This window comes from Hyaena hyaena, unplaced genomic scaffold (assembly GCF_003009895.1).
Source record: "Hyaena hyaena isolate Hyena2069 unplaced genomic scaffold, ASM300989v1 scaffold_1001, whole genome shotgun sequence".
NCBI classification, from domain to species: Eukaryota; Metazoa; Chordata; class Mammalia; order Carnivora; family Hyaenidae; genus Hyaena; species Hyaena hyaena.
In genome coordinates this window covers 444,084-459,029 of record NW_024081634.1, presented here as the reverse complement: position 1 = coordinate 459,029, position 14,946 = coordinate 444,084, and the positions used below count along the sequence as shown (strand labels likewise).

Sequence of the window (14,946 nt, the reverse complement as noted above, 5' to 3'; positions counted from 1 at the left end):
CAGCTTTTGGTTTTATAAGACAGAATTTTATAAAGTAAAATTGATTTTCTTTGTACTCCTCTCTTAAAACTTTACATCTTTAGGTATAATAACATATTTGGGCAGTTTACTAATCATACTCCTTTAGTTGTTTTCGCTCTTTTCTATTTCCAGGATTTTTTTTTTTTTTTTTACAAATAGTTTATTGTCAAATTAGTTTCCACATAACACTCAGTGCTCATCCCCACAAGTGTCCTCCTCCATGCCCATCCCCCCTCCCCCCCATTTCCAGGATTTTTAAGCCACTTAATTTTTATGTTTGAATTAATTATCTCTTTAAAATTTTTCAGAACTCCGTGGCTTTTATGTTTGGCCATAAACAATCTGCATTTTAGGAAGGTTCAAAAAATAGCAGGTTTTCCTACAAGTGCCTAAGACATGATGTGTATTGTTTTATTGGTTTATTTTTTTTAAACACGGGGAAGGGTTAAGAATTAGATTGTATACAAACTTGAAATCAGAATAGGAATTTATTACATATTCTAAGAACATATGTAATTGAAAAATTCCATTTTAAATATTACACCATAATAAAGATTCTATAGCTGACATTTTAGAGAGGTGGGAAATGATTTGCTCTCCTAAAATAAATTTTTTTTATGTTTATTTAAAAAAATTTTTTAATTTTTTTTTATTTATTTCTAGGAGAGAGAGAGAGAGACAGCGTGAGCAGGGGAGGGTCAGAGAGAGAGGGAGTCACAGACTCTGAAACAGGCTCCAGGCTCTGAGCTGGCAGCCAGCCCAGAGCCCGACGCGGGGCTCGAACCCACGAACCGCGAGATCATGACCTAAGCGAAAGTCGGATGCTTAACCGACTAAGCCACTCAGGCGCCCCTATGTTTATTTTATTTTTGAGAGACAGAGACAGTGTGTGAGCAGGGGAGGGGCAGAGAGAGAGAGAGAGAAAATCCGAAGCAGGCTCCAGGTTCTGAGCTGTCGGCACAGAGCCTGATGTGGGGCTCGAACTCATGAACTGTGAGATCATGACCTGAGTTGAAGTCGGCACTCAACTGACTGAGCCACCCAGGTGCCCCAGAAATAATTTGTTCTTTAAAACCTTCTCACTTAAAAAAAAAAAAAAAAAAGTTTTTTTAAGCATTCTGATTTTAAAATAAAAAAATAAAAATAAAAAATATAACTTTAAAAATAAAATCCTAAAGCTTAAAAAAAAATAGGTAGAGGGGGGAGGGGGGATGGGCATGGAGGAGGACACTTGTGGGGATGAGCACTGAGTGTTATGTGGAAACTAATTTGACAATAAACTATTTGTAAAAAAAAAAAAAAAAAAAAGCATGGTGGCTTACTAGAGTTCATATTTCCTGTTATCCTTCCTTTCCTGAACATACGGGATGATTACACTCCACCACCTTGAAGTTAGGCATGACCATGACTTGCTTTACCTAATAAGATAGGAGTGGAAGGGACATACTGATTTCTAAGGATGGGAAAAATAAAGAATGAGTAAATGGGCCCTGGACTTGACATTGTTTAAATAGGCAGTAAAAAAAAAAAAAAAAAAAAAATTAAAACCCGTTAACTTAAAATTTGACAGGATTCATGGTTGAACATTCAGAACCATTAGATGAGAAAAGTATCTTTTTTAAAAGATATTTGATCTTGATCTAATTAAAAATATTGGATAATTTCTCTTCTCTCAGGCTCCTTTATTATCATTATTTTATGAAAACCCATCAACATTTTATTCAAGAATTTCACATTATTTAAAAATTTTAAAGTTAGAAAACATAATTTGATAGAGTAGTTGAATTTACATGGCTAACAGAATTCTCTTATGCACATGTCTGTTAAAGGGGCCTCATGCAGTGATTTATTATGTGCTGTTAATGTTGGAAATAGTTATATATTAAAAATGTAAGCATATAGGGGTGCCTGGATGGCTCCGTTAGTTAAGCCTCCAACTCTTCATTTCAGCTTATGTCATGATCTTGCAGTTTGTGAGTTCAAGCCCTGCATCACGCTCTGCACTGATGGCATGTGGAGCCTGGTTGAGATTCTGCCTCTCCCTCTCCCTCCCCTTCCCCCTCCCCCTCCCCCACACTAAATATTTTTTTTAAATATGTAAGCATATAAATCACTGAAATACTAGAAAGTGAACTTATGTATTTTTCTCAAGGCCTGTCATTCATTAGACAGTAGGGAGTTCTTTCCAGTAAGGAGTACTTTCCTTTACCTTTACTTTTAGCTAATGAGCTCGAGGGTACCAAACAAAGATTTCCTCAGCTTAAATGGCTCTTACCAATGTGTTTACATTTGGTTTTTCTATTATTTAGTATTTTATTGAACAATTTCAACTTATAACTAACAGTATGCCAATGCCTAATGTTGATAATGCCCCAAAAGTAAACCCAGCAAAAGCATTTCACCTAGAGGTAAAATGCGCGTTCTGTGGAATATTGAAGCTGTCTTCATATAAGTAGTCTAGGGTTGATGTTAATTATTCTTTAAATGTTTGGTAGAATTCATCAGTGAAGCCATCTGGTCCTGGATTTGTTAGTTAGGAGGTGTTTTTTAAATTTTATTTATTCCTTATTGGCAATTGATCTGTTCAGACTTTTTGTTCAAGATTCAGTCTTGGCAGGTTATATGTTTCTAAGAATATCCATTTCTTCTGGGTTGTATATTTTATTGGTGTATAATTGTTCAGTGTTGTCTCTTATGATCCTTTATATTTGTGGTATCAGTTACAGTGTCTCCTCTTTCATTTCTGATTTTGAATTCTCTTTTTTCCCTGTTTTCCCTTTTTTAACTGTAAATCTAGCTACAGTTTTGTCCATTTGTTTTATGTATCTTTAAAAAAATAACACCAGCTCTTAGTTTTATGGATAGTTTCTGTCATCTTAGTCTTATTTATTTCTGTTCTGATCTTTATTTACTTCTAATTTGGGGCTTCATTTGTTCCTTTTCTAGTGCCTTGAGGTGTAAAGTTAGGTTGTTTATTTGGAGTCTTTTCTTGTTTCATGATGTCAGCATTTATTCCTATGAACTTTTCTGTTACAACTGCCCTTGTTACATCTTGTAACTTTTAATATGTTGTGTTTCTATATTTATTTGTCTCAAAGTATGTCTTTTAAATTTCTCAATTGACTTCTTCTTTGACCCTTTGGTTGTTCAGTAACATGTTGTTTAATCTCCACATATTTATGTATCTTCCAGTTTTCTTAAAATTGATTTCTAGTTTCTTAACATTGTTGCTGGAGAAGATGCTTGATATGATTTCAGTTTTCTCAAATTTACTAAGGCTTATTTTGTGGTCTAACATATGATCTATACTGGAGAATGTTCCATGTGCACTTGAGACGAATGTGTATTCTGTTGTATTTGGATAGACTGTCCTGTATATGTCTGCTCAGTTCATCTGGTCTAACAAGTCATTTAAGGCATTGTTTTCTGTCTCTGGTAAATACCGGTGCTCTAGAGTGCAGTAGAGAAAGCACAAAGAGAGTGCAGTGGAGATAAAGTAGAGAGAGACTACCCTCTGCAGTTGCTGTGGAGGATTACAGTTGGCCCTCAGATGTGTGTTTAATTAGCAACCTGCCCCTCAGGCCACAGCTATGAGCATAAGCTAATAGGCCTCTTTCACAAGAGACTAAGCCCCAGGGTCTCCTGCCTCTCTGCTGTGCCCTGGGGACAGTAGCCAGCTAAGAACCTTTTCTCCATGTGTTATAGTCCTATGGGGCCCTCCTGTGTAAGCCCTACTGGTAACCAGAGCCAGGCAATCTAGACGTGTCCCCTGGGTGGCAGCTGCAAAAGTCACACACAGAAAAAGATTACAGGCTCCTTTCTGGGAGATCCTGGAACCTGGAGCTGCACCGAGGGAGAGCACAGAAATGGTGCCCGACGGCCTGTTTTGGAAGAGTAATTCAGTAGGTCCCTAGATGTGTGTTAAATTCGATGCCTGGCCCTCAGACCTAGGCTTTAAGCAAATACGCCTCTTTCACAGAAAGCCTGGGTGGTTTTCAGTCGGCTGCTTCTGCACTGAGCCCTGGGCTGCTAGGTCCAGGCACAGATTCCTTTTAACTGATACTCAGTTTGCTGTATCTCTGCGGGTCTGCTGAATGCAAGCCCACTGGCTGTCAGAGCTAGGTGTTCCTCTCACGTGCCAGGTGAGGGTGCCACCTGTGGGGTTAAAAGTTTGGGTGCCAGCGTATAGGAGGCTTAGGAGGAACTTGACGGAGGAACAAGGGGGAGAAGAAGGGCGGAAATGGTGGGGGAAAGGGAGAGAGGCAAACCATGAGAGACTCTTGAACGCTGACAAAAACTGAGGACTGATGGATGTGGGGGGGAGGGGGGGGATGGGCATGGAGGGGGGCACTTGTGGGGATGAGCACTGGGTGTTCTGTGGAAACTAATTTGACAATAAACTATTTGTGTAAAAAAAAAAAAAAAAGTTTGGGTGCCAGAATTGGGGTTCAGACCTTTCAGTCCTCAGGGTGAAGATGGTATTTGTGCTTTCCCTCCTGACTGTGGGTCCCTGCATGCTCGTGGGATTCCCGGAAAGATTATGTCTCAGCCTTTCCTCCCCACTTTGATGTGAGGTTTTTCTCATTCAGCCAATGTGTAGGAGTCGCTCAGCTAGTTTTGGGCACCCCCCAGTCCATAGGTAGCTGCAGTTTTGATATGTCTGTGGGAAAAGGTGGGTTCAGGATTCTCCTATACCACCATCTTGAACTAGAACCTATCCTACTTTTATGTGGAAAAATACCTAAAATGTGTTAAGATATATATTCAAGTTACAAAACCGTATTTGCAATAGGATTGTTTCTTTGTGAGGGGGGGATTTTATTTGTTAATGCGTAGGAAAAAAGCTGAAAGCCTAGTCACCCAATAATGGCTATTGTGGAGGTCAGGTGTGGGGAGTGAGAGAAAGGTAAGATGGCACTATATTATCGGTGATTTTTTATTTTCTTGGAGTGGGGTTATGCAAATTTCTTTATTTTGTTTTGTGTCCATGGTTTCCTTGGTATATATACTATATGCCAAAGGCATCAATCAAATTCTACACATACATGCAGTTTATGGTATATCAGCAGTGTATGTTATATCAGCTACACCTCAATAAAGTTGTTTTAAAAAAAACCATTAAATGACTTTTTACATCAGACCCTGAAGATGTGATTTCACATTCACTCTAAGACTTATTTCAGTTTCTCAATTTACTTTCTACCTCTGGTGGTTAATTTTGATACAGACTTGGTAAAATATGGTGTAATACTGAGAACTTATCTGGTGGTTATTTATTTATTTATTTATTTTTAATATAATTTATTGTCAAATTGGTTTCCATATAACACCCAGTGCTCATCCCAACAAGTGCCCCTCCTCTGTGCCCATCACCCCCTTCCCCTCTCCCCCCCCCATCAACCCTGTTTGTTCTCAGTATTTAGGAGTCTCTTATGGCTTGCCTCCCTCCCTCTCTGTAACTTTTTTCCCCCCTTTCCTTCCCCCATGGTCTCTTGCTAAGTTTCTCAGGATCCTCATAGGAGTGAAAACATATGGTATCTGTCTTTCTCTGACTGACTTACTTTACTTAGCATAATACCCTCCAGTTCCATCCATGTTGATTTTTTAAAATTTTCTTTAAACCTGTATTATATGAATTTCCAATAAGCAAGTGCTGAACACACATTACTTTTCTAATAGAAAATGAAACAGAGTGTATTTGTTTTTGGTTTTAAAGAGAGAAAGTTCATAAGCCCCTATGATGATGACCCATTTGCTCTCTTGTCATTGTGAAATTCTCTCACCCATCTTCCTCTTCCACTTCACCTACCTGCTCCTGATCTTTAAAGACTTACCTTAAATTTTACCTCCACAAAGTTTTCCCCTTCGGGCTAAATTTAGATGTCTCTACTTCATTCTTATGATGTCTGATTATTAGAATTCTTACCTTAAACACTAAAGTATTATCTTGAGGACAAGAATATCTGGACAGAGTTTGTATTTGCCATAAGCACAGGACCTGCTACAGACAAGATAAGGGCTCCGTAAATATCTGTTGAATGAGTGAAGAAATAAGTGAATGAATGGATGGTTAAATGCACGCTTGTCCCTAGAGATTCTCAGGACCCTTCCCTCAGCAGCTCTGATCTCTGTAATGATCTGACCTCATACGAGTGGTGATAACCGGGCTTCACTCCCCACCACAGCACCTCAGGAAGTGTGCCCCCTTGCAGTCCTGTGGGAACTCAGAGTATTTTTGAAGCAATATTTATGGAGGGCAGTTAGGTTTGTATTCCTTTATAATCACAGCAATATAGAGAATATCATAACCCTAAATTCACAACACTGTTTTCTTTGTGTGGCTAGTATATTCTAAAATTTTTTTAACTGGAGTGTAAATTCATGAAATTTAACTTGCATGTATCTGTGTACCTGTGTTTGTGTAAGAGTATGTGTAAATTAGGGACTACCTACAACATCAGTAGGTAAACTTAATATGTTTTGGTTTTAGAGGAAGAGATTTCTTTATTTTTACAACTTTTTTTTTAATTTAGGGCAAACAACTTACCTGTAAAATTTTAGGTTGGCATATTTTAATATAAATATATTTCCCATATCTTTTAATGAATTTGGAGGCTCATTGCAAGGTAAATTGTTAGTATAATAATTCAGTAATTTATTACCCAACATACCTGAGTTATGTGCCATTTGTGATCACAAATAAGTATTTAGTACCTTGTTAAAAAATTAAATCTCTTAGATTTAGATCTAAATGATCTTTTTTCATAGGTTTATTAAGAACTTTGCCAGTAGAGGGCTCTTCATACCATATTTTAGTTAATTTAAAGGTGTGATAATGATAATATGTTAAAATTATAGGTAGTGGGTAATATTGTCTTCCCAATTTATATATCTTACAAAATTTTTAGAAAAGCCTAATTTAAATTTTACACACTTATGGGAAATGTTTTTTTCTAATAATCACTTTCAGAAATATTTTAGTGATCTAAAAGGTATCTTTGAAATTTGTGAGGTTCTTTGTCTTTAAGATACTCTAAACAGATACAGGATTTAACATAAATAGGAGTATATATAATAGATGTAAAACATTTACTAAGTGGTACCTTCTATAAGAAATTCAATATGATCATTATTTTCAATGAGCTAATAACACTCTTGTGGAGGAGGGAGTAACAGTTGCCATATATTCTTACATGTGCAACAAGAGAGATGATGGATGGGAGTTAAGACATAAAATCTAATCCAAAAGAAAAATGTTTTGAGTGAATAGAATGGAATTCTCTGATGAGGTAAAATTTGATCTAAATATTTTGATAGGCTTGGAGGAGTTTAGATGAGAAGGAAATTATTCTGGTTATGGGGGAAAGTAGCACAGGTTTGGAAACCACTGACCTACAGATGGTATTAAAGCCATAGGAACAAACTCAGCAAACTCACGATAATTACTCTTAGCTTTTAGACAAAGTGAAGCAAATGACACTATATTTTCAAAATCCATCATTAATTGCTGATGAAGAACCAATTCCAACCACTTATTCTGAAGTTCTAAATTTATATCGTTTTTGATGAGAAAATTGGATTTCAGATCCATAAATTTTCTTTGTATAGATATTCTTTTGAGGGACAACAGAATTCTAGACATTCTATCAAATGTGTATTCAGTGCTGATGTTTTGCAGATGTGTAGTATCAAGATCCTCTACTTCACTGATAACCATTGATATCAATCTCCTATGTTCTTTTCAAGTAATTTCATGATTTTTGTGGCTTTTGATTGGGTTAGTTATGTTTTTACATTTAAATCTGTTATCCATCTGGAATTCATTTTAGTGTAAAGTGAGAAGAATCCAAATTTATTTTATTTCAGAGCTTAGCCAACTGTCTCAAAACACCATATGAACCTGGGCTTTTCCTATTGTTCCAAAATGCCAAATGCTAAATTCCCAAGTGGATCATGAGATCTGTTTCTGGAATCTCTATTCTGTTTCCACTGATCTGATTCATGATCAGAGTGTTTCATATTAAATTCAAATTGCATATATATTTTTAAAAATTTCCATGTTACAGTATCTGCACATTTATCAAGTTGCAATGAAAACTCCTTTGCTAGTGTTCTATGAAGTTCTTCCCATATTATAAGTCAATTCCTGTATCTTTTAAGCCGAGGTCTCATTGAAAAGCTGATAAATTCCTATTGTTGCATGTAATGGTATTGTGGTTATCAAGGGGAAAGTTTTATTGAGAAACCTAAATTCTTAGCTTTCCTGCAAGGTAAGAAACCAATTTGGTCTAAACTCTGAAGAATTCTCAACTTTTTGAATTATAAATTGGAAAACCTGACTTGCTTATTGGCCTCATATCTTTGCTATTTTTAATGATCATTATATATGTGATATTATATATATATAATGATATAATCATTAATGATCATAATGATAAGAAGGAGATGCAACTGGCTTTTTAATGGTAGATAATGTCCAAGGCCACCTAGATGTCCATGGACACCTCAGATTCAACATATCCACAATTGAATTCATTACATTTCCCCCAAACCTGTCCTTCCTCCTTGTTTTTTCCTGATAATCCCATCACCATCCACCTTATTACCTAAGCCAGACACCCAGAAATCCGTCTTCACCTGTCCCTTGCCTTCTATATTGAGTTACTATCCAAGTTATGTTGATTCTGTCTCTGTGGCCTCTCTCCTACATGCTCCTTCTAATGACCCTGATTACTTCTACTTTTATTTAGGCCCTGATCCTCTCACTCTTCACTAAACACTCCATTCATCAGCTGACCACTAGAATAGTCTCTCCAAATGCAAATTTCTTCATGTCACTTTCCTACTAAGTCTTGTGTGGGCTCTCTTTTACCCATAGGAGAAATTCTTACCTTTAGAGTGGCATCCAGTGCTCGCTTCGGCAGCACATATACTAAAATAGAGTGGCATCTAAACTCTACATTCTGGGCTCTGCATCTTTCCAGCTTCAGATCTTACACCCACTTAACATGTCTCACCCCGGCCTCACCTGACTATTTAGGGTGCTTGAAACTCTGTTTTGCTTCATGCCTTTCTGCCTTCACTCACATTTGGAATTCTCTCCCACCATTTTTCAGGAAGACTTAATTATCTTTCAAGATTTAGTTCAAATTTGGGGCACCTGAGTAGCTTAGTCGGTTAAGCGTCCGACTTCGGCTCAGGTCATGATCTCACAGTTCGTGGGTTCGAGCCCCGCGTTGGGCTCTGTGCTGACAGCTAGCTCGGAGCCTGGAGCCTGCTTCACATTCTGTGTCTCCCTCTCTCTCTGACCCTCCCCTCTTCACACTGTCTCTCTCTCTCTCAGAAATAAATAAAACATTAAAAAAATTAAAAAAAAAAGATTTAGTTCAAATTTTACCACCTTTGGGTAGCATTTCCCGTCTTCACCCACCCAAGGAATATTTTCCCCACAGAATGAACTGTTCTTCCCTTGTACTCCTATTGTGGACCCCCTGACTTTTTACTACAGCACTCACAAAACTGTATTATAACCTGCTTTCCTTAATAGACTGGGAGCTCCTCGAGTCAGCGACCTTGTCTTTTTTTGTTATTTACTCCTAGTATCTGGCAAAGCCTGTACAATTTAGGCACTCTATTAAAATCCTTTGAAGGGTGAGTTAGTAAATGAGAAGTTTCAGAGGAGCAGTGGAAAGGGTTGGCAGAGAGTTGCAACAGTGTTAAAACTGGTCAAGAGGAAGACACAGAGCAATGCAGTGACAAGAATAAGGGAAAGAATTTACTAAGGGGGACTTGGCTGTGTATGATGGTTGAGGATGAGAGACATGATGGCATTAACTAGCTTTAAGCTTCTGACTAGAATTTGGGTACAAGGTTTTTCTATTGCTCTAGAAGTACAGATGGCATTTGGGGTCAAATTAAGTTTGCTGGATACCATCCAGTTTGCAAATATTAACAAACACATACCTTTTTTTTTTTTTACAATAACAGCACTGCATTTTTCTAGCACTTTACTGGGTACAAAATCCTTTACTTCTATTATTTTATTTGACTCTTAGAACAGTTGGTTTCCTAAGCTTCAGTTTCCTTTTTTGTAAAACGAGGGTGATACCATCTCGGAGGGTTGTTTACAAGATGTACTGTGTGTCTGGCACACAGTTAAGTAACAGGTACATTGTTAGAGCAGGGATTTGAGGCCCCAAATGGTTAAGTGTCTTGCTCACGGTTGCAAAAGTAAGTTCGTGGCAGATTTAGATATACAATCCAGATCCGAGGCCCTCCTCTTGTAATGTTCGTTTCACTACCCCGTATAGTATCTTTTATATTATTTGGTGCATGATGTCTTTAATTCCATTGAGTGGCTTACCCAAAAGCAGGCTTTGGAATTACTCTATCAGAGAACAGATTGCCAAGATGAAGCAAAATCTAAAACTCAAAAATAAAATCAAATATACAATCAAAATACAAATATAAATAAAACCTCATAGCTTGCATTGCTTCCCAGTTTATTTTCTACCTGAGGGCTGTCAGCAGAAAATCTGAGCAGGCCGGCCCCTGCCCTCGTGATGGCCTATGGAGATGTGCTCCCATTTTAACTGATTTTTAATTTATTGTTTTTTAAGTCGTTTTTATGGCCGAGCAAGTGTCAGATTAGGGCCCTAGAATTAAGGGAGCAGGCATCTGAAGTGGGAACTGGAGCCAAAATAGGGTGAAGAGTGAATCTGGGCTGGAGCAGCCACTCACAGTCCTACCCGTCTGTCCCTGTGTCCTCTGTAGAGTTCTGTCCAGGAAGAATCTGAAGCCACAAAATGTGAACTGGAGACGAAATTACTAAGTGAGACAGTTTTTGCAGGTAATCTTCTAAATCCTATTTTCAGAATTTAACTTTATTGGGATTTGTCTGCTTACAAGAGAAATGCGGGGTCGTTACAAAAAAAAATTCAGATGTTACAGAAATCTGTTTGAAGTGAAACTTCTTCGTAAAACCCCTCTTCTAAAATAACCAAGATAAACAAAAATTTCTCCTGTTTGTTTTCATTCTCTCTATAGCTCTCTTCTGATTTATGATGAAACCATGAAATGCCGTACAAATGTTTGAAAATTACCTTTTTATCAATATTTGTTATGTTACGGAACATATTTTACATCCATACAAAGAACATAATACCTATTCTTCTTATGTGAATAATATTCAACACTATCCTAAGTCAGAACACATTAATAACCTTGCTTTTTAGTAGCTGTAGAATTCCATCCAGCAATGGAATGCTATTTAAATCTTTACCGATAGTAAAGTTATTTCTAATTCTTTATGATTACAAACAGTGTTGCAATGAATATTCACAAACACACACATACAACCATAAATTGTTCAATCCTTCTGTATTAAATCCTACCTTGGAAAATAGCAATTGGAGATAGTTTAAAAATATCAAAATGATAGTGATATGTAATTTGCAAATATTTTAGTTTGAGATTTATGTACATCACTTCCCAGTAACTTCTAAGGAATTCATTTTTGATAGGTTTCTTTGCATATTTTCTTTTTTTTTTTAACATATATATATATTTTAATGACTTTATTTTTTTCTTTTAATTTTTCTAATGTTTTTATTTATTTCTGAGAGAGAGAGAGGCAGAGTGAGCAGGGGAGGGTCAGAGAGAGGGGGAGACACAGAATCCGAAGCAGGTTCCAGGCTCTGAGCTAGCTGTCAGCACAGAGCCTGATGTGAGGCTCAAACCCACAAACTGTGAGATAATGACCTGAGCTGAAGTCAGATGCTTAACCTACTGAGCCGCCCCTCTTTGCATATTTTTCATAACAAGCTTCTTGTCTACTTCTTCACCTTTTGCAACACACTTTGTCAGCAGCCAACTAGCTTTATATCTTTATAACTTTTCTATAACCCTGAGGAGGTAATTTTCCTGTTAGAGATAGGATACTATAGTCAATTCATGAATATATGTTAATAATATATATCATAAATGTTTAAATTTGGATACAGTATTCTTTCTTTCTTTCTAGATAAATGGATAATTAATTAGATACTTTGAAAATTTAAAGTCTGCATTTTATTGAAGGTACAGAAGGGGAAAAGAGCCATTGCTTAAGTGGAATTTTCTTTTAATTGTCATTAATTACCAGTGCCTGATCTCCATAGATTAAATTCAGTGACTTCTCAGTGTGCTTCCTTTTATGGGAGAGGAAAATTGTAATGATAAATAATAAGACTAACAGTTTCTAAGTTTTACTGTGTGTCTGGCACCAGTTCTAAACTTTTTACATGTATTAACTCACAACTCCCCCCAATTCAATAAGATAGACGCTAACATCTCTTTTGTAGAGGAAGGGAAGAAAAGACATGTTAATTAGCATATCTTGCATAAGCTAGTAAAGGGTGGAACCTATAAATGATCTGATTTCCCTTTCTTATTGATTGTACCACATGGAAAGATTCTGGGTAGCAGGTGGGAATGGTCCTAGTGATATGTGACTTAAAATATTCCCTTGATTGTGCACTGAGAATTATGGAATGATAGAATTTCCCCATAAAAAGTCTAAACAGAGGGATTAGCCAATTTAGTTTTTTTCACTTTTAAACCTCTGTCCCTTATTTTTGTTGGAAAAAAATTAGCCTTAATATATGCACCAAAATTTATTTTTTTAGCATTTTATTTTCTTTCAGATTTTTAGTGCCTTAATGTCCAATTTTTAGACATTAATTTATCAGTTTCAAATTATTGTGTTAAGCCATTTTTGATATAATGAAGGTAGCAGAGTATGCCACCCCACAATCTGTCATTGGCATAAGGATATTTTGAGTTGAGAGCAACTGAAAAGATGAAGATGCAAGGAAAGCTTCTTACCCTCACCCTATCTGCCTAAAACCGAGACATAAATTTTCAAAGGTGTCCCTTCTTCCCTCTCTTCCAGGAAGGACAGTGGTTAATCTCCAGAGACCCTTTCAGACCCTATCAGCCTGGAGAGGGGACCAGAGAAATCTACATAACAGACTTTACTAACTAGTCTTTTTTCTTTGTCCTCAGAAACCTAAAACTGCTTTCCTTTATCTTGTCGTTTCTCCACAAATGTGTTGTTCTTGGTTGCAGATGCTCTCTAAGCCAGAGTTCTGAGCCCCCTCTCTGGGTTACTGATGTTTCCCTGGGTATCTCCCATGTCCACAGGAGGTATACATAATATGTGATGAATGGGTTTTTTTCCTCTTGTCAATCTGTCTTTTATTCTAGGGATTTCAGCTGAGATCTCAGAAGAGTAGAGGGAAAATTATTTTTCCTCCTCTACAATACATATTTAAAGTTATTTTAATAGTAACCCATGCTTATTATATACAAATTCTTAAAATGTTGGTATATAAAATACGAATGGAGCCCTCCCCTGTAGCCTACCATTATACATGCCTAGTCCCACTTTGAAAGTTAGCTTTGTGAACAGTTTTGAATTAAACACTTTCTGAAGTTTTAGTAGCTAAAGAAAAACTTTGTTTCCAGCATCAGAATTTTTTCCTTTCTCTCCTAATACCAAAATGTTATGATCTATTTCGACACTGAATTAATCTGGTTAATTTTAGCACAGTTGTTGCTGATAGAGAATGCTAATGAAAAGCCATGTTTCTTTGGAGACAATGAGGTTGATTTATGCCAATTCACAACCCTGGGTGGAGTGTACCATTTGGATATCTTCGAGCTTCCACCACAGTGCAAACCAATGAAAGGCTGGATAATTGTGGAAGTAGGTTGATTTTTGAATCAAATTTATGCGTAAAATAATCTCTCATACTTTTTTCTCAAATGATCTAACAGCTAATGAACTTTAACCCTATTAAGCAAGCATAAAGGAGAAAAACTAATTTTAAACTGTCTTGAATTTATAAAATTTGAGTCAGATACTAAAGGAAAGGATTCTAGATTAGTGCAAATTTTAAAACTATAAATCATACATGTTGATTGTAAACCTATAGCACTATGTTTAGATTGTGCCAGTTTGGTCTTAATAATGATAGTCTATTTTAAGATGCTGGCAAACTTTTTCTGTAAAGGGCCAAGTGGTAAACATTTTCAGCTTTGTGGGCATGCCAGCTCTGTTGCTACTCTCAGTGCTGCCATTGTAAGGAGAAGAAGCCATATGTAATCATTTAATTTTACTTACACATACTGGTGGTGGACCAGAATTTTTAGGGGCCATATAGTTTGTGTACTCTGATCTAGACCAGTGGTTTCCAACATGTGCCCTTGACCAGAAGCATTAGCATCATCTGGGAACTTACTAGAAATGCAAATGCATGGGCCCCCATTTTAATCTTCCTGAATCAGAAAGTCTGGAGGTGAGGCTTGGTAGTCTGTTTTAGCAAAACACACCTTGAAGTTTGAGAACCACTGGTCTGGATCCTTGATGTATAAAGTGTGGTCCATGAACAGCAGCATCAGCATCACCTAGAAACTTGTTAGAAATGCATAATTTGGTGCTTTGCCTCAGACCTACTGCATCTGCATTTTAAGAAGACCCTCAGGTGATTCATATGCCCATTTAAGGGTAAGAAGCACAGATCCAGGTGATGCCAATGGTGCTGATGCACGTCCCACACTTTTAGTAAGGATGCTAATGACAGCAATTGTTAGATCATTTTTGAAGGAGTTTCTCACTCCTGTTTCAATGAATACTAACATTTGCCTTGGTATTGACTTGGTTTGTTTTAACTTTACTTCATGGTGGCTTGTTTCCCAGATAACCCTGTTATATTGTCATAGCCCCTTCCGCCTTCCCTCCTTGCTCTCCAGCCTTTCTGTTCTTTCCCCTGCCTCCCTCATCCCCTTCACTCTCTTTTTCCCTGTCTGTCTACCTCTTTCTCTCTCTCTCCTCTAGCACATCATGTACAGAGACTGCCAGGCATTTCTCACACACAGCCCTAC

At 37.1% G+C, this 14,946-nt stretch overlaps 1 protein-coding gene across 3 annotated transcripts in view; it reads left to right on the top strand.

Annotated features, from left to right (window-relative positions):
• CFAP94 (cilia and flagella associated protein 94) overlaps nucleotides 1-14,946 on the top strand; it is a 58,798-nt gene that overhangs the window by 35,278 nt on the left and 8,574 nt on the right. The window contains exons 10-11 of one of the 3 annotated variants that reach the window (XM_039221721.1): nucleotides 10,795-10,870; nucleotides 13,608-13,768. The exons of 1 other annotated variant lie outside the window; for it this stretch is intronic. In XM_039221721.1, coding sequence (XP_039077652.1) covers nucleotides 10,795-10,870; nucleotides 13,608-13,768 — 237 coding nt within the window. The remainder of the gene's footprint in view (nucleotides 1-10,794; nucleotides 10,871-13,607; nucleotides 13,769-14,946) is intronic. One more of the 3 variants, XM_039221722.1, reaches the window with a different exon arrangement.